The sequence below is a fragment of the Euleptes europaea genome, chromosome 6 (assembly GCF_029931775.1).
Source record: "Euleptes europaea isolate rEulEur1 chromosome 6, rEulEur1.hap1, whole genome shotgun sequence".
Classification (NCBI taxonomy): Eukaryota; Metazoa; Chordata; class Lepidosauria; order Squamata; family Sphaerodactylidae; genus Euleptes; species Euleptes europaea.
In genome coordinates, this window is record NC_079317.1 from 34,227,609 (window position 1) to 34,247,081 (window position 19,473).

General features: G+C 45.1%; 1 protein-coding gene across 1 annotated transcript in view; it reads right to left on the reverse strand.

Moving 5' to 3' along the window:
* The window catches only part of TMEM63C (transmembrane protein 63C), a 39,551-nt gene extending 22,635 nt beyond the window's left edge, over positions 1 to 16,916 (reverse strand). The window contains exons 1-8 of the mRNA XM_056850881.1: positions 16,823 to 16,916; positions 14,114 to 14,356; positions 12,132 to 12,211; positions 7,859 to 7,946; positions 6,883 to 6,920; positions 3,798 to 3,940; positions 1,680 to 1,731; positions 816 to 924 (exon numbers count right to left, since the gene is read on the reverse strand). Of these exons, the coding sequence (XP_056706859.1) occupies positions 816 to 924; positions 1,680 to 1,731; positions 3,798 to 3,940; positions 6,883 to 6,920; positions 7,859 to 7,946; positions 12,132 to 12,211; positions 14,114 to 14,311 (708 nt within the window). The 5' untranslated portion in view covers positions 14,312 to 14,356; positions 16,823 to 16,916. The remainder of the gene's footprint in view (positions 1 to 815; positions 925 to 1,679; positions 1,732 to 3,797; positions 3,941 to 6,882; positions 6,921 to 7,858; positions 7,947 to 12,131; positions 12,212 to 14,113; positions 14,357 to 16,822) is intronic.
* Positions 16,917 to 19,473: the final 2,557 nt, after the last annotated feature.

The window sequence follows — 19,473 nt, forward strand, 5'->3', positions numbered from 1 at the left end:
CACAGTGTAAGAATCCTCATATTTTCTTGGGTGAGGGTCTGAATAAATAGCTCCACAATTTGGGGAAAACTGGTGGATACAGAGGGGTAAGTTTTGTCTTGTCTCAACTATGCCAGTAGGAAGGGACCTAAAAGGATTTCTATTCTTGATCCATGATGCTTTAACGATGGGCCTCAGTGACATCTGATTTTAGTTTCCCTAACAGCAGCAAATTGTTAGCTCGCAGGAATGGATTAAGATTCATTTCCCACTTTTAAAAAGCTATTTGGGAGAAATCCACTTCCCCATTTACAGCAGTTTCAGGATTTAACTAGTATGAATTGTTCGTATATGATACTTTTATTGTGTGAAAGTGCTTATCTTATTGATCCTCAGAGCAACCCAGTGAATTCTTTCTATTGAACGGATCAAGAATGGAGGCTGAGGACACCTTTATCAATCTGTTCCTGCTTCCTGTATTGGGTCTGGAGGGGGAAATTCACTCGTCTCTGCCACGATGAGAAAATCAAGCTTATTCACGTCCGTGTGGGCGGAGCTGGGCAAGCTCGCTATTTGGCCAATATGTGGAAACGAGCACAGAAGAGAGTGATAGGATACTGTTAAACATCTGAAGCTGCTCTCTGACCTCTCCAGGCTGCCAAGTATGTATATGGCTAAGCTGGGATTTCAACCCATTTCTCCTGGAGCACAATCGAGCATTCTAATCACTCCACTACACTCAGCTCAAACCTTTAGTATTTCGTTTGGCTACTAACAACAGTTAAAACTGATCAGAGCAGAAGGGGGGGAGGGCAAAGGGCCACCGTCTCTGTCACCTTCTCATTCTCCTTGTAGTCGAGCTGGATGGAGTGATGAGCCATGCAGAGGATGGTTATAATGAAGTAGAGGAGGGCAAAGATACTGTGCAGCCACAAGAGTCGGTCACTGCAAGAGACAAAGGAAAGAGATTTGTCAACCAGGAAAAAGTAAGGGATCTTGTCTGCAAGATAAGGAAACAGCAATCATTTCCCAGTACATGCTAATTATCATGGTATCATAGTACTATGGAGGGAGATCTAACCCAGAAGGACCCTGAATTAGCGTTATTCCCATGTATGCTATTATACTACAATGGAAAAACTAACCAGGGCTCACATGGGGAGCAGGTGCCTAAGTAAAACTTAGTTCAGTGATTTCCTGACTCGAACTCGATACTATAAGATCATCACACAATGGCCTTTGTGCATGGATGGTGTGCGTGTGGCCCATACAGAGTTCAGCAATTAAACCAAAAAATTTAGAAAAGCAGAATAGTGCAGAGAACAGAGGCCTTGATATTGTTCACATCCAGTCACAGCAACTCCCCCAAGAATTCCTGCAATGGGAAATGCTGATTATTTCAATATTCCTCTCTCCCTCCATCCCATCCCTTTGGGGGGCTCAGAAGGAGAAAAGAACCTTTTTATTATTTACCTCGGAGTCTTGCAGCTCATATCGACTTGCACAGCAAATTTGATCACGCGCGCGGGCACACACACACACACACACAAAAATGGATCCTAGTGGTAACAAACTATCTTTCTGAGTGAGCCTGGAAATGCTAACAAAGGTCTCTCTGTATGTAAATCTGTTTCATTCACCCCCAGCAGTCAGCATTACAAGCTACAAAGGCAGCAGATCCAAGTTCTGGAAATACATACTCTTTTGGAACATTTGCAATGGTGGTTCGGCCAAAATTAGCCGGATTCTTCCCTGAAAGAGAGAGAGAGAGAGAAAGAGAGACAGAGATAAGAAAAACCACAGACAGGCTACAGCACTTTCATAGAAGATTTAGTTATGTTATTTACTTCTTTTATACCCCACATTTCTCTCCAATGGGGACCCAAAGTGGCTTAAAAAATGCTTAAAGCTTGCAATTTCTCATTTTACATTTTATGGTATAGGTAGTCAAATCGTCAATTTTATGTGTTTAGGATGCTAGGAATCTTAACCAATTAAAGAATTAAAATGCTTTCATAATCTACCCATTAATGACTTACCATGCATTCCTGAGATGCTGGCGTGCGGAGACGGCGGGGAAGAGGCGCAGCTGTACCTCCTCCTAAGCCGTTTCCTGCATACTGCCAGGATGAAAAAAGCCTTTAAAAGGTGTTTTCGTTTTCAACAGGGCTAAAAGCCTAATTGAAAACAGCAAGGCTGCGCCTGCTAAAAAGCCCCTGGCAGTGGCCAGGGCCGAAAGGGCATAAGGAACTGCCTAGCTCTGCCCCCAGCCTGCCCCGGGAACGCCCCGGAAACCCCACACACACCGGCACCGCAAGTCTCCATTGTGGTCTGCGCCACGGGGAGACTTCACCGGTGGAGGGGCAAGGCACAGCTCCGTGGTGCTCAGGCACCGACGGAACTGCCCTTGCTGCCAGCGTAAGTGCATCTTGTCCCATGATAAGACGCACTTACACTGGTGGCAAGGTCACACCTCCTCCTAAGAGGATTCGCCCCTCCCTCAGGAATGCATGGTTAATCCAGAAATGGTCTATTGGAGGCCTACAGCCTGAATCTGGTCTCTTAATAAATCCTTTCTGGTCCCCTAGTGGCCTTATCTAATTTAAATCAAGATGTGGTTAAACCTTTTTGTTCACAGTTTTAACATTTAAGGAAAATTTTTAACATTCTCATAAATGGTTTTTTTAAATACTGTTTTCTAATTTGCTTTCTGGAAAGACAAAGAACCACTGGCAACCTGCCTCTTGAGGAGACCTTTCTGGAAGCATGTTTGTTCTTCAGCACTTCAATTAATGAACACGTATCATTAGAGCTTGTAAGCTCCACATCTGTGAAGCTCTTTCTGTGGAAGGTCTATTCCCTGAGCTAGTGATTTAGGAACAGAGAAACTGGTCACCCCTGATGGATTAATTAAATCTACATAATCTGTATATTGCTAAAAACTCAGTACAGGCATTGGTTTGAGAAAATGTAAGATAATGACTTACAACATTTTAATTAGCTACTACTCTGTTTGAAGGAAATGCCATTTTTAATATTTGCTATTTGATACCTATCACAGTAATGTACCAGGTCTGAAGCAGACTATAAAAAAGAAAGAAGCAAGACCTTAACTTATACCTTCACTATTTAAAATACGTCTCTCACTGATAGAGCAATTTAGCTGATCCTGGGAACAATCCTAAACAGGTCTATTCAGAAGTAAGGCTTACTCTCAGGAAAGTGTCCTTAGGATTGAATCCTAAAATTACTGGCATGTATCCTATCTCAGGCTGGAGAAACTTTCTCCAGCCAGAAGATCTGTTTTTCCCCCTATGGCTAACATCATGAAGGCTGTCGAGAATCAGAAAGCACATGTGCAGTACTACCTCAAACTTCTAGGAATTATAATTTGAATGACACATACTTATTTCTCACATTGGATATTATACATGTAATGTTGAACATTTACTTCAACCCTGCTCACATTGCAACCAAGTTCAAAACAAAATTTACTCCTTGTATTATTAGTGTAAAGGCTATGAATGACTCAAGGACAAAACCTCTCTGGGCCAGATGCCTGGCTGACTTCCAGATATTTCCTGTCTTCATCACTCTCTTGGCCTCTCTCTGTTAGCCCCCATCACAAAAAAAAAGTTTCTTTGCCATCTTGATTTTCCAATTTCCTCAGCATTACTACTTATCCATAGGAAAGCCTCTCTGGAATTCCTTGGTGACCCTCAACGCACTCCACCAGTTATCACTGATGGCCACCCAACATATTACTGGACTCTGTGTCCTGCCTTGGCCCTACCCAGAGGAATCAGAATGCCACATACCCAGGAGGTCTCCAGAGAAGTTGACTGGGAGGATGACAGCCACAGACAGCACACAGATGATCATAAGCAGCACCAGAAGGTGCCGTTGGAAGGACAGGTAGGTGGTGGCGTCGATTCCACATTTGCTTTGAATTTCCTCATCCCTTATGGTTGTGTGGAGAGATGAAGGTGTATCATTAGAATCACATATTATCACGCACCTTCCCTTTCCTGAGATAATACACTGTCAAACCATGCCGGCCAAATTCCCAGTTTCCCCATGCTTACCAGAGCATAAGAACATAAGAAAGACCCTGCTGGATCAGACCAAGGCCCATCAAGTCCAGCAGTCTGCTCACACAGTGGCCAACCAGGTGCCTCTAGGAAGCCACAAACAAGACATCTGCAGCAGCACCATCCTGCCCGTGTTCCATCGCACCCAAAATAATAGGCATGCTCCTCTGATACTAGAGAGAACAGGTATGCAGCATGACCAGCATCCATTCCAACTAATAGCTATGAATACCCCTTTCCTCCATGAACATGTCCACTCCCCTCTTAAAGCCCTCCAAGCTGGCAGCCAACACCACATCCTGGAGCAGGGAGTTCCACAATTTAACTATGCATTGTGTGAAAAAATACTTCCTTTTATCTGTTTTGAGAGCAAAATGGCTCTATTATAACATGCTAACAGCAAATGGCGTTATTACTACATTTTTATCTGGTGCAACGTCTTCTCTGATTTGCTCCACTAGAAGTGCATATATGGCCATGAAGACCAATACAAACATGGTGTTTGGTCATGTGTGTGACTCCCCCCCCCATACAGGTGGAGAGTCTGAAACCCACCCCTCCCTTGGCCCGCCTCCTGATGTCTCCAATTGGTGCCCTCAGTGACCTCAGAAATTGGAGGCAAGGGGGTTCTTCACCACCTTCCTCATCAGTCCCCTCCCTGCTCCAATAAAGGCAGCCTGACAGGAGGCGCATAGCCCCTTTCCCAGACCCTGCCCTCTCTGGAGGATTCTTCTCCTCAGGAGAACCAGGGAACCAATCAATCTGTAGCTGTGGCAGAGACCCTCCTCAGGCTGTCACCAATCAGCTGTTGCTGAGGCAGAGGCATGTGAAAGGGGTTAGGCTTTGTGGTGGCCACTCAAACCTTTGATGGGTTTTTTTCTGTCCCTATAAACATACTGTTGCCACAAGACTCCCTACATCGGGAAAACCCTTGAAAATCCATATGAGCTACAGACTTAAAAGTGGAATATTTCCCAGCATATCAAGAGAGGTCAGTGTGATGCAGTAATGAGACCATCAGTCTAAGACTGGGGAGGTCCAGATTCAAGTTCCATTCAACTAGTTCACTAGTGGACTTTGGGATAGTCAATGGGGGAGGAAAGAACTGCGTTTGCTGCCCCTTGGAGAAAGGAATAAATAAGTAACAGAATTAAAACTGAAGGGGCATTTGATATGAAGATCTCCTTTGTCAAAACAGACAAAGGTTGTATGAGCTGTAGGAAACATGCTGTGCATTCCCAAGTGTTTTTTCTCAGCAATAATAGATGAAAAATTCCAAGTGGGCTGCGGCAGGTGCGGCATCTGCCCAGCAAAGCTTCTGATTGACCATTAGAGATTTAATTGGCTGTGCAGATTTTTAAAAATGTTGCTTTGGCAGCAGCTGCCACCACAGCGCAAGGATCTTCACTATGTGACTGAAGGTAAGCTATGGCACCTGTTTTGTGGCTGGTTCCGCCTCCTGTGGCAGCCATTTTATGACTGTGCCCATCATGCTATATCAGAACTCCAAAGGTGACCGCAGGAACGAAAACGTTGGGGACCCCTGAGTTACAGCAGTGACATTCATTTGCCTTCAGAACACTGTATTCTTCTGGCCTTCCTATCCCAACACTCTCATTATGGTTATGTCTCTGTTTGAGCCTTGCACACTACTTCCCTCTGGGGGGGGGAGTCCTCAAAGGCTATGAGAATGGGAAGGAATAAGAAATAAGGTAACTTGAGTGAGAGCCAGTGTGGTGTAGTGGTAAGAGTGTTGGACTAGGATCTGGAAGTCCGAGGTCTGAATCCCGCCTCCTCTCTGCCATGGAAGCTTGCTGGGTTGACCTTGGGCCAGTCACACTCTCTCAGCCTAACCTATCTCACAGGGTTGTTGCGAGCATAAACTGGAGGAGAACAATGTAAGCTGCTTTGGGTCCCCATGGGGGAGAAAGGCAGGGTAGAAATGAAGTAAATAAATAAATAAATGCTGTGTTCACTGTGATGTGCATGAAGGACATCAATGCACTGTTTACTGACCTTCCAGCTCTCCCCAACTTTAACAAACCAGCATTGCTTTTAAAGGTACAAAGGCTTGTAGCTGTCTTTCAGATGGCATAGGACTTCTTCAGGCAAACTATACATTCTGACAGAAGATCCTGAGGGATAACTGGGCCTGTTACTGATGTGGATGTGGTTCTTCTCATAAGGTAGCACATGCGTTTGTATACAGAGAAAAAAATAATGTGGGCATTTCCCACTCTCTGATGAAGATAGAATTTAAAGTCTGTTAAAAAATGGCTACCAAAATAAAAGGGGGAGGGACTATTCCTCCAATTAACTCAGTACTTTGTTCTCCCCTCTTCAACTTTGTAAGGCAGGTTAAGCAAAGAGAATATCTTACGGTCACCCAATGAGCAGAGTGGGGATTTGAAGTTGGATCTCATAGGTCCTAATTTAACACTCAAACCACTGCACCACACTGGCTGTCATACTGCTTTGTGCTTCAGCTGAAGGTAATCCCATCTACTAGCCTCACCTATTTTCATATGGCCTCAAGTGTCTGTAGGAATGCACTTTGTGTGCATGCATGCATGAGTTCCAGCCAGAACCAATGATTCTCTCTAAACATGATACAGTGTGTAGCCCTCCCGAACACACCATTGTGATGCAGTGTTAAATAGCAGACTCGTCACAACTGAAGGACAAGAATCTGCAGCACTATAAAGACCTCATCTTCTCCCACCTCTACTAAGAGAGGGTGCCTCTCTAACTGTGTGAATTATTTTTAACGGAAGACACCAGTGCTGCGATTCTCACTTAAGAAGATACTCACTTCATCTGGTAGATAGACAGGAGCCAGGAGCAGAATCCCTAGAAAGATAGTTAAAGGAAAAGGAGAACTGGCTGAAATCAATCAGATGACAACACACCTATCTGGAGAGGTTTGTTTCCATCTCTGTGAAGTTACGCTCGTATCTGAACACGTGCAGGAATATGCTTTTTCAGGGCAAAAGTAAACAGACAAGAACCTCAACAACATTGTCTAGAAGCAAAAAGACACAGCAGAGGACTTATGCATTGATATTTAATTACAGTTAATCATAATTAATTAGGAATTAGGAGGAACCCGAAAAGCAGGATGACTAACTATGACTTGCTAGAACATCAGAGGACAGACTACTTCGGAAAGTGCATTTTGCCTTTCCGTACATTTCCACTCTCGTATCTGGTACTAGCCTTTGTCGAAGACAGGAGACCAGGTAACTTGCATCATCTGCACGACTCAAGTTGGCAGGTCTTATTCAGAGATATTCCTGTTAACCAGCTGATGGGAATTCCTAGCACAACCTCAGGAAACAGCAGCACACGGGTGAATGGCAGTGAAAGCAAGCAATGGATATGATCGGAACATTATGATCCCCTTGCATTTATCTTCCTCTGGCCTTATATGCATTGTTGTAGGATGGATAGTATGACTACAAAGTGAGGACGATAGGTGAAAAAAAATACTGGGATGGATCTTCTCTCAGCTTGCATGCCTCTTTATCCATTGCAGAATTGATCTTCCACTGTGGAGCATGATCCTCTTGTACTAAGTACTTTTTGGCTACTTGAAAGACATTGGTTTCAGTTGAGTGGAAGTGTCTAGTGCCAGAGGAATTTGTACTCTACAGCAAGGAACCACCTCTACAATGGGCACAACAGAGAGCAAGTGGAAAGAAAGTATAGGATCCATCAGCAACTACTTCCCTTTAATATTGAACTGACCCAAGATATCAACACTGACAGAAATTTCCACTGAAACTCACCACATCTTTATTATCTGCATCCAGGGGACTGGTCTCCGATGGAGATTTCTCTTTTTCACTTTGCTCCCCATAGAAGAGTGATGTCAGGCTTCCCATATATCAGAACAGAGGAAGTATATCCGGGAAGAAGCAGGAAAGGGGTTGAAGGGCAAAGAAGACCGGGGGAAAGGGATTTGGGAGGTTTGAATAAAGGTAGGTTTTCAGGAGGAAAGAAAAGAGGAGGAAAGGAAAAAGGAAAACATGATTCTGATCAGAACAAATTTAAGTGCCTAGTTCTTCTTGCAATTATCCCAGCCCCTACCAAAGGAGACAGGACTACAGAAAAAAAGGTGAGGAAGGAAGATGAAGAAGAATCTACATTTTCTAAATAAGGCAACTGCACTCCAAGAATTTTTTGACATTCAAGAAAGCCCATGGGTAACAGGTGGCTCTTCTTCCCCCATGCATGTTATCGTTTGTTTCACCAGAATAGCTATGTAGACAGGTGTGTCACGGTCACTGGGATGGAATCGAGGGGACAGGAGCCTCCCCAGCAGTTGACAGCAATTTAATCTTCATGAACAGGAAGGAGACACCAGAATTGTACATGTGCACTCATCACTGCTCTTGACTGGATGAAAATGAGAGCTGCTTTCAGCTACTTCATAGTTCCACTACTGTTTGTTACTAGTAAAAGAGATTCCTGCTTTAAATGGGGTTGGGGTCAGGGGAGGTGTCTATTGGTGGAATAAAAACATCTGTTCACACAAGCATAAAGAAAAACTATAAATTATATAAGCAGAAATATTCCTAGGGTTTACTCCTGAGTGCCCCATCCCTGAGGGAAAGGCTGTAGCTCAGTGATAGAGTGTTTGCTTTGCATACAGAAGGTCCCAAGTTCAAATCCGGGCATCTCTAGTTAAAAGCATCATGTAGAAGGTGATTACCTGAGGCTCTGAAAAGCCAGTCAGGGTAGACAGTAGTGAACAAGACAGACCAATGGTCTGACTCAATATAAAGTAACCCCATTTGGGCATGTGAAGTCCATTACACCTGCCAGTTTTTCTCAGCCATGGGCCCTGTTCTTTGGAACGCCCTCTCAGAGGAGATCAGGAGGATTCCCACTTCGGAGGCCTTCCTTCCTGTTCCAGGAGGTTTTTTTAGGACAACTGATATAGTTTTTCGGTCAGTCTGTCCTTGAGAATGTGTTAATATGTTTTTGTGGTGAAGTTTGTAAGTGACCTTGAAACACTGGGAATGGTGGGATATAAATATTTCAATTAATAAATTAACAAATAAGCTGAGACATTATCAGTATGATACTTCTGACCAATATTTGACAGGGCAACTGACCAAGTATTTTTTGACCAGAGACACACTTCCCTACTAACAGGGCTTTTATGGGTTCAATGCATGAGCTCCATGGCCTCTCCCGCAATGTTCTGTCATCTGAATCCAACAATTACAGGAGACTTGCTATTGTTCCATGGTTACATCACAGGCATGATGTCACACACTTGGCACCCTGCCACTTGCTTGTAAAATTGGGATAGAAAAAAAAGCTTGCATGGAGACCAAATTCCTTAGACGAGACAAGTAATTTGAGCCACAGTGATGGTTCAGTGGGAAAATCATCAACCTCCTGGGGCTCTTGACTGGAAACCTTTGCCATTACTGCAATATGAACTAAGTGGCATGACCACAGCAAACTGTGGAATAACCAAGAGCAAGGAAGGCAGGGTGAGAGCATTTATTGGAAGATGGATGTTTAAGACAGGCTCTGGGGGTCATTCTAAAATGCTGTTCAGACAGTGAGCCTGTGAGGAGAAAGAAATACGCTATGAAATATGGAATGATTGGCTTTGTACGGCTATGTTGAAACTAAGGGCACTTCTGCACATGCCAAATAATGCACTTTCAGTCCGGTTTCAATGCACTTTGAAGCTGGATTTTACTGTGCGGAACACCAAAATCAATTTGCAAACTGTCGCTAAAGTGCATTGAAAGTGGATTGAAAGTGCATTATCCAGCATGTGTGGAAGTGCCCTTAGATTAGGTAGATTGTGGCTCAATGGAATCACTAGAGATCCTTAGCTTTTCCTCAGAAAGGCCTGGAGCATTACTTGCCCCTCCCTTAGCTGTATTGCCAACTCAGAAGAGTTCTGAGGATTTCTCTCCTGACAGACGGTTGGCTCCACCAGAGCACTTCTGCGAACAGCAGGATTTCTGCCTATGGAGCACAACCTCCTCTTGCTGCAACCCAAAAATGTCCTCCAAATGCAGATTCTTAGGGTCTTCTGTCCCTTAGATAGGAAAATTATCTTACTACCTAATGCACAGCAAGGAACTTGGGAGGCCCTTCAAATAGGAATCTAGAATTTGGTGAGTACAGGGATTTGTGCGGGCACTCACAAAGCAGCTATGCATACTCAGGTAACAATCCAGAGACTGGCAGTCAGGAGAGGTGCTCCAAGGGTAGGTTAATCCAGGTTGTGTAGCGGCCCACTTTTAATAAGACACCGGACCTGCATGGGTAAGTTTGCCTTGCCAGCATCACATTTCATCCCCCACCTTGTCTTGATTGGCTTAAAGCACTTTGCAGATAGGCCGCAGTCAACATTTGCAATCACTCTTACCAAGCCCCCCCGCAGTTCATGGTTCAAGGCCCTCGGTGCCTGACAATAAAGGGAAATTTGGGCAGAAACCATCTTGTCTCCTTTGGTATTAACACATGAGAAAGGGTTAAAAGAAACCCAGCGCCTAATAGCAACAAGTGACAGATTACAATGTAGTAATAATCTCACACAACATGAGGAGAGGGCTGCTGGAACAAATTTGCAACAAGAGTTGTTTTAGAGTTGTGAAATAAGCAATGCCCATTAAGTTTCTACGGACGCATGCTCCAGAGCAAGATATGACGCTTCAAACTAGGGGTTTTCAAGCAACCCTATGTTACTGTGAGATTGTAATCAATATTGACAGGATCAGATGCTCACTGTAACCCTCTCATTTCCCCGACATGTACACACGCCAACAGTATTTCTGAAAGGGAACAAAAGCTAAAAGAACCCCCTTTAAAACCCTTCACCACCAGACAGCCAAAGCCACGGAGTGTAAGAAGGGAGAGTCTACAAGAGGATATTGTCAGGAAGCTGCTCCATGTTCCCTGCAGGTAAATTCCTGTGAAGGAAAGAAGGGCCACTGTGAAGGGGGGAGGGTGTTAGAGCTTCATGGCTCCCTAATGCAGACATAATACAAAGTAGAGGGTAGGTTTATCTGATTTCAGATCTGACCCGCAGCCTCTTTGGAGTTCACTATCAACAACTCCTGTATTATTCCACCATTGTGTCATTTGTACACAAATAGGAATCATGGATCTCCGTCTGAGTCCTTTCTTCAGCCTCCACCAGTAAAGGCCAGTCACCCGCTGAAAGTTACAGACTGGGGACACCCCCTCTGCCAAGTATTTCCCTTTCACCTTGATAGGATAGAGGGGAAAGTGAGGAAATTGGAGGGGGGGGGGCTTAGTTCCTCCTCTGGGAGTAGAGCCTCCTTCCAACCCTCCCGTAAAAGCAGTGGCAATTCCTTCTCTTTCACAAGAATTTACATCTCACCAACACCTCCACCCCCACGTCACCCTTTTATCATTACTCGTAGGAATTCCATGTGCTTGGAGGGAAACGGCTGGTTTGAAAAGAAATGAGGGTAGGGGCGTGGAAGAGATATGATTAGAGCCAATTAATAACAGTGATACTAACATTTCTTTAAATTCCTGTAAGGCATAGTATGAGTGCTAAGTGCTTCACATACATTATCAAAAAGATGAAGACCAAAGGTGGAACTAGTCTGAACTCTTTCTCTGAATTTCGAAGCACTTGTTTTCAGGGCAGAGAACATGCATTCAAATCGCCTCCATAGCACTCTGAACATCTCTATCTTCACCTACGTAATCCTTACACCAACCTACCATGAATGTTAAATATTGTAACTGTTGGCATGTTTTCTTGGCTTTATCAGTGACTATAAGCATGAGAACATTGTTGATTATTGTCTTAAATAAGTGTTTGGTTCCTCAGGAGTCCATATGTTTTCTTACACTCTGTCTAATGGGGTACCACTATGCATAAAGTTGTGCAATTTCAGGCATGCGGTGACACTGCTATCCTGCCTTGGGGCTACTGCAAGGATTGCCGGCACCTTCAGTCGTCAGCCCACCTCCACCCACCTAGCACGGCTGGACCTCTTGGTTCAGGAAACTGTCCCCTCTGCCCCTCCATCCATTGGAAGGCCTTACCTGTCATTATCCACCAGCAAAGCCAGGCGCCCGTAGTCCCAAGCTGCTTTCCGAAGGCAGGAGAAGACCAAGAGGAGGACCTGCAACAGGAAAGAGAAATTACAGGCCTCAGTTTTTAAAAGATAATTAATTGAAACCTCTTTTCCTGGTCTTTGCACTAGCAGAAGCAGCTCTTTCAGGTGGGAATCTAGTCTTCTTTTAAAAAGGCTGAACTGCACAAGATAATTTTTTAAGAATCCGGTTTGGGTTCCCTCTACCCCTCTCTCATACCATCGGCCACACATTATGCTGCTGGGAATTCTGTCCTCAGGCATGCAGGGCCTTGATTGTGATCAGGTCCATGGTATGGGGGGAAAGGGAGCTTCAACTTCTGTCTCTACACCATTTCCTTGACCCAAAACATGCTTTGCCCCCATTGGAGAGCAGCACATTCGCCCATTAGTATACATGCAGCTCCCCAATGGCTGTTATGGGTATGGAAAACAGTGCAGGGCAAAGGTAAAAGCCCCTCCTCTCCCCAAGCAATCGAGGCCCTGCATGCTCAGGAGCTGAGTTTTCAGCAGCGTCATGTGTAGTTGATGGTATGCGAGTTACCTGACTTAAAAATAAATGTCTCATGTAGTTCAGCCCTAATGTATGGCAATTATGAAAATAAAGTATAGTGATGGTAGGATTCTGCTTCCACATTTTGGTATCTCCATGTTTCTCCAGCAAATGTGCATTCCAAGTCTTGCATTTGCTGGAGTAACATGCATAGAGGAGAGGCAAGAAGAGAGGGTGCATAATCTTGCTTATGCTTGATGATGCTCACTGAAAATATCCTCCTGGGCAGATCCTCAATCCCCCACCAATCCAAGATGGGCTTTATTGGAACTTTGTGAGTAAAAGGCTAAAAAACTGTCCAGAGGGGTAACTGCCAAGAGGACAAACTGGCAGATGGCAGTGGGAAGGGGGAAACATTCTCTGCTCACCAGGTCTTCCTGGTAAACCTCCCCCCTTAACATACCATGTAGTTTGGACTGAACTTTGAGCAGGAACAAACATCCTCGGTAGCAGTGCAACCTCAACGTTGCAAACTGGTGTCAGGACAACAGCAATGCCAGATAAGATCATTTGGATGCAATGGGTCAGGCATTGCCTGAGTCCACTTCAGCTTAGTGACGATCAAATGACACACTTAGGCCTTTTATGCACGGGTTGTTTCCGTTGCCATTACCCCTGACTACTTCGGGGCTTTGTTTTCATTATGCACGGTCTTTCCCGACCTTTAGATGTCACTTCGCTCTCTCCCCATGTTCTCCCTGCATTTTCTGGATGCTGTTTCTGGTAGCATCCAGAAAACACAGGGAAAACATGAGGAGAGAATGAAGTGACCTTTAGGTTGGAAAAGACGTGCATAATGAAAACAGAGTAGTTTGTGGGGGGATTGCCATGGAAACAACCCATGCATACAACACCTTACAACGCAGATTCTCCCCCCATACCCAGCTTTTAAGACATCAATGTCCCATCTTTTCAGGCAGGCTAATATTAGTACGTAAGAGGTTCTATTTTAGATGTTTGAAAATCTCCTCTTTAAAAAAAAAATCAAATTCTTACTGCTTTGCATTCTCTGATGCATATATGTCCGGATATGTTGTGATATTAGGTGGATCAAGACAAAGAAATAAACAGCATATAGAGTAGTGCTGAAGCCAATCTATTCACTCCAAGTTACTACACTCTTCCCCAGATACTCAACCACACTTGTATGCACACTCTGCGCCTTTTGCAGTAAGGATTCCCCCTTTCTTCTCTGGACCTGAGACCTCTGACTGTGGATGTTTGTGACATCAATCCCCCCTGGACTAATTTCTATTCCAAGGGTTATTCCTGGTCCCGCTGACTGATCCCAGCCATGCCCAGTTGCACATGGAGCACTGTGGGGAGGTGGGAAATAAGTGGACAGTAATGACATATGGCTTTGGCCCAGCACCACTCACCAGCCAGAGGATGAAGTTGAGAGCAAGTACAGTGGGTACCCCACCAAAAGGCAGCCCTTGCAAGACTGTGCTATGCGAGCGGGCGCTGAAGCACTGCTCTTCGGTGCTGTTGCTCAGGGAATCCAGAAGCATGAGGACACTCAGGGAGAGGGAGCTCCCATCCCCTGACGTAGGATCGTCTATGAACATGCTGTCCATCGATGATGTGGGTGGTCTCCTTGGGTGTCTCACTCCATAAAATACCTGGATGGAGTTAGAAAAGAGAGGGAGGGTCAGAGTAGGAGTCTGAAAATGCTCAAGCCAAGTAGACAGTCATCCTTATTCCAGCGCTCACTTTAGGCAGCAGAAAATGCTGCAAGGTAAGACGAGGGAAGCTCAATACATTAACATATCTGGAGCTGCCTTAGATTGAGTCAGACCACTGGTCTATCAAGGTCAGTATTGTCTACTCTGACTGGCAGCAGCTCTCCAGGGTCTTAGGTGAAAGTCCTTCACATCAGCTGTTACAGGATCTCTTTACCTGGAGTTGTTGGGGATTGAACCTGGGACCTTCTGAATGCAAAGCAGATCTTCTACCACTGAGCCACAGCTACTCCCATAAAAACTCAGTCCTACAAAGATTTACTAATTATTACCACTACATACAGGGAATAACACCTATGCACTGCTGGCAATAGGATGGCCCCAGAAGCAAGGAGAAGAAACCATCATGGCAGAGATAAACTCTTACTCTCAACTAAGCATGCCTAAGACTGCAGTCTAATGTTGAAGCTCAGGTCTCTAGCCATGATAACTAACTGAAACATCAAAGTTCAGGTGCAGTCTATTTCTGAATACCAGAAGCTGGCATTCAGCTTCTGAATACCAGAAGCTGGCATTCAGAGACTACAGAAGAAGAAGAAGAAGAAGAGGAAGAAGAGTAGTAGTAGTTGGTTTTTATATGCTAACTTTCCCTACCACATAAGGAACAATCAAACTGGCTTACAATCACCTCCCCTCCCCTCCACACAACAGACACCCTTGTGAGGTAGGTCAGCCTGAGAGAGCTTTAAGAGAGCTGTGACTAGCCCAAGGTTACCCAGCTGGTTTCATGTGTAGAAGTGGGGAAACCAACCTGGTTCACCAGATTAGCCTCCGCCACTCATGTGGAGGAGTGGGGAATCAAACCCGGTTTCTCAGATTCGAGTCTACTGCTCCAAACCACCGCTCTTACCCACTACACCATGCTGGCTCTCCTCAGTGGCAGAGCATCTTCTTTGCATGCAAAAGGATGCATGTTCAATCCTGGGCATCGTCGGTTAAAGGATCTGTGGTATCTGCATTGGGAAGGGCCTCTTCTCTACCTGGCACCCAGGGAACCAGTCAGTGTAGATAATTCTGAGCTAGACGACTTGGTATAAGGCAGTTTAATATGCTTAAGACAGGGACAAAGATGGAATGCTCATCGTCACCGAGGAACATCTGAGTCCAAATCTCTACTCTGCCATGACTTGGATTGGGTGACTCTAGGGGCGAAAATGCACGGTCGCTTTAGCCTCCTTTCTTCCCTGTTCCAGCCAGAATTCAGCCGTGCATTTTCGCCCTAGGTCAACCATTCTCTTTCTGCCTAAGCTACCTCACAGAGTTGTTTGATGACAAGGGTGGGTGGGGGGAACACTGTGCACAGCCCTGAGTTCCTGGGAGGATAACCCGGAAGGATAAAAATACAAATAAATATCTAGTCAGTTGCACAGGTGTGCTGCTGTTCAAATCTGGTTAGACCCAGAGGCTATTGTTAGGACAGAACACTGAATTACTTGGCCTGGATCAGGTGCCAACCTTCAACTGGGCAGAATCAACAACTTCCTGTGCACGTGCCTTCTCCGTTGTGGCCCCCACCTTGTGGAATGGCCTGCCTGAGGAGGCCAGGAAGGCTCCAACTCTCCTGGCATTCTGCAAACTATGCAAAACTGAATTATTTAGGAGGTTTTTTAAAAAAACCTACTGTCTGATGCTATAAGTATAGGCTTACCAGCTCCCTCTTCTTCTTCGGCTGGAGGTTTTTGGAGTGGAGGTGGTGGTGGTGGTCGCGCGCTCCCGGAAGTGCTTCAGCACTTCTGATTCACATCCGGAAGTGCTGCATTGCAAAGGGCTGGTTTCTACTCCCCAGTTTGGGAGTTTGAGTGGAAACTGGCCCTTTGCAATGCAGCACTTCCGGATGTGAACCAGAAGTGACCTGTCCCTGCCTGCACAGATTGCCTGCCGACCCTCAGCTGGTCAGCGGGCGGCCAGGTGGATTGGCAGGGTTTTGCCCACCACCACCTGGCACTTGGCAACCCTATATAAGTATGACCCAACTATGTAATTCCTCCACTGTTTAATGTGTCATGTTAATATTTATGCTTTGTTTCAGTTTGGTTTCAGCAGTTATTAGATTTCTGCAATCCAAACTTCTATTGTATTGCTTATTGGATGTTCCGTTCCTATTTATTTAAATTGTCTCATGCTGTATAACTTGAGTCTCAGTGAAAAACACAGACTATAAATGGTGTTAAAAAAGGGAAATAAATAAATAAAACCAGCAAGGGAGTTTGTTCTTCTACCAGATCTCTACAAGCCCCATTAGCTGTCGCTACTCAGAAAGATGCAAAAATTCTATGCAGAGAACTCATAGCATCCACACACCCATCTTTTTACACACAGCTGAACATGCAGCTTTACCCATGTTACCTGAGAAGGGTCACTCCCTGTTTCCGATTCAGTCCCAGAAGCTGGGATCAGCCGCTGTCATGATGGAGCAGTCTGTCCAAGGCACTACAGAAAAACACTAAAAACCAAAGCAGTGATCAGTCACTGAGATCTGCAAGTCCCTGTTCCCAGTGTCATGATTTGTAAGGATCCAGTGGATCCAGTCTTGCTGCACAGCCCCATTCCTTGAAAAACAAACTGTTGTAAGAAGCAGGAATGTCATAAGAACATAAGGAAAGCCCTGCTGGATCAGACCAGGGTCCATCAAGTCCAGCAGTCTGTTCACACAGTGGCCAACCAGGTGCCTCTAGGAAGCCACAAACTAGACGAGTGCAGCAGCACCGTCCTGCCTGTGTTCCACCGCACCCAAAATACTAGAGAGAATAGGTATGCAGCATGACTAGTATCCATTCTAACTAATAGCCATGAATACCCCTCTCCTCCATGAATATGTCCACTCCCCTCTTAAAGCCCTCCAAGCTGGCAGCCATCACCACATCCTGGGGCAGGGAGTTCCACAATTTAACTATGCGTTGTGTGAAAAAATACTTCCTTTTATCTGTTTTGAATCTCTCACCCTCCAGCTTTAGCAGATGACCCCGTGTTATAGTATTATGGGAGAGGGAGAAAAACCTCTCCCTGTCCACTCTCTCCAAACCATACATAATTTTATAGACCTCTATCATGTCTCCCCTTCTGTCCTTCTAGACCTTCAGACCATTTCCTCTTGCCAGCCGAACACCGCAATTATATCATTCAGTATCTAGGAGCACGGGCAGCCAATGCATTATTAAAGGCCCGTCAGGGTTTTTACTGAATTTTAAACGTCCTTTGTTCCTAATGTTTTAGACCAACCCAAAGCAGACATGGATAACCCAGGCTAGCCCGATCTAGTCAGATCTCAGAAGGTAAGCAGGGTTGGCCTTGGTTAGTATTTGGATGGGAGACCACCAAGGAAGTCCAGAGTCGCTATGCAGAGGCAGGCAATGGCAAACCACCTCTGAAGGTCTCTTGCCTTGAAAAATCTACGGGGTTACCATAAGTCACCTGTGCTTTGACAGCAAGCCCCCCCCAATTAAAAAAAAATAAAAACCAAAAAAGCAGACAAAGAAGTGAGCTACGGTATATACTATGCTTCCATTTCCCTCTTTTTTCATTTCAGGTGGGTGCCCATGTTAAGTCTGCAGCAGTAGAACAAAATTTGAGACTAGTAGCACCTTAAAGACCAACAAAAATTTCCAGAGCATAAGCTTTCACAAGTCAAAGCTTACATTGTCAGCTACCTTGGAAAATTCTGTTGATCTTTAAGGTGTTACTGGACTTATATGAAGCTGCCTTCTACTGAATCAGACCCTTGGTCCATCGAAGTCAGTATTGTCTACTCAGACAGGCAGCAACTCTCCAGGGTCTCAGACAGAGGTCCTTCACACCACCTACTTACCTGGTCCCTTTAACGGGAGATGCCATGGATTGAACCTGGCACCTTCTGCATGCCAAGCAGATGCTCTACCACTGATCCACAGCCCCTCCCCAGTCCCTCAAGATCAATATTGTCTACTCAAACTGGCAGCAGCTCTCCAGGGTCCCAGGTACAGGTCTTTCACATCACCTACTACCTGGTCCTTTTAACTGGAGATTCTAGGAATCGAACCTGGGGCCTTCTGCATGCCAAGCAGATGCTATGCCTCTGAGCCACAGCCTCTCTCCAGGGTTTCAGGCTAAGGTCTTTCCCATCACCTAGTGCCTGGTGCTTTTCAATTGGCGATTCTGGGGATCAAACCGGGGGTCTTCTGCATGCCAAGCAGAGGCTCTACCACTGAGCCACAGACCCTCCAAAGGTAGGATTCCATAGGTCTGTCCCGCTGGCAGCAGCGCCTTCTGCTAGCACAAGGCACCTTCCCTTGATGTAAGAGAGTTGATTGAACGCAGAATGATGGAACGCGGAACGCCTGGCTCTTTGACTTGAATTTTGTTCTCTTATTTTAGGAAGTTTTCCGAATAAAGTTTATTCCTCTTTATACAGAAGAGAGGCTGTTATATCAAACTCTGAACTGCATGGGCAGAAATGGGGAAGGCACTCTGCTTGGAAATTTCTTACAAAAGGTGTATTCTCACCACTTTTCACATTTAAAACCTGATCCTATGCCTGTTCCCTCTGAAGTAGGTCCACAGAGATCAATAGGGCTTACTCCCAAGCAGTGGTGCTTAGGACTGCATGGTTCTCTATATGAAATGTCCTGCCCAAGTACATTCCTTACTTAAAACATAGTAAGAATAGTATATATCTTGTACACAGTCCTCGGTGCTTCTGTTCCCTAGCAGGACCTCCTATTGTTCAAGTAAACCAGAGTGGAAACTGCACTCCAGTTAAGAAAGGATCAGATAATAGGTGATGTGAAAGGCCCAAGAAGATCCTGGGGAGTAACTGCCAGTCAGAGCACACAATACTGACCTTGACAAACCAATGGTCTCACTCAGGATAAGGCAGCTTTGTGTGTTCATGTACGTGCTCAATACGGTGAATTTAGCCTTAAAGAAAGCCAAGGAGAAGATGTCAGGCTTCAAGATCTCCAACACCTTTTCAAATCTGGCAACTGTTTAAAGGTAAAGGTCCCCTGTGCAAGCACCGGGTC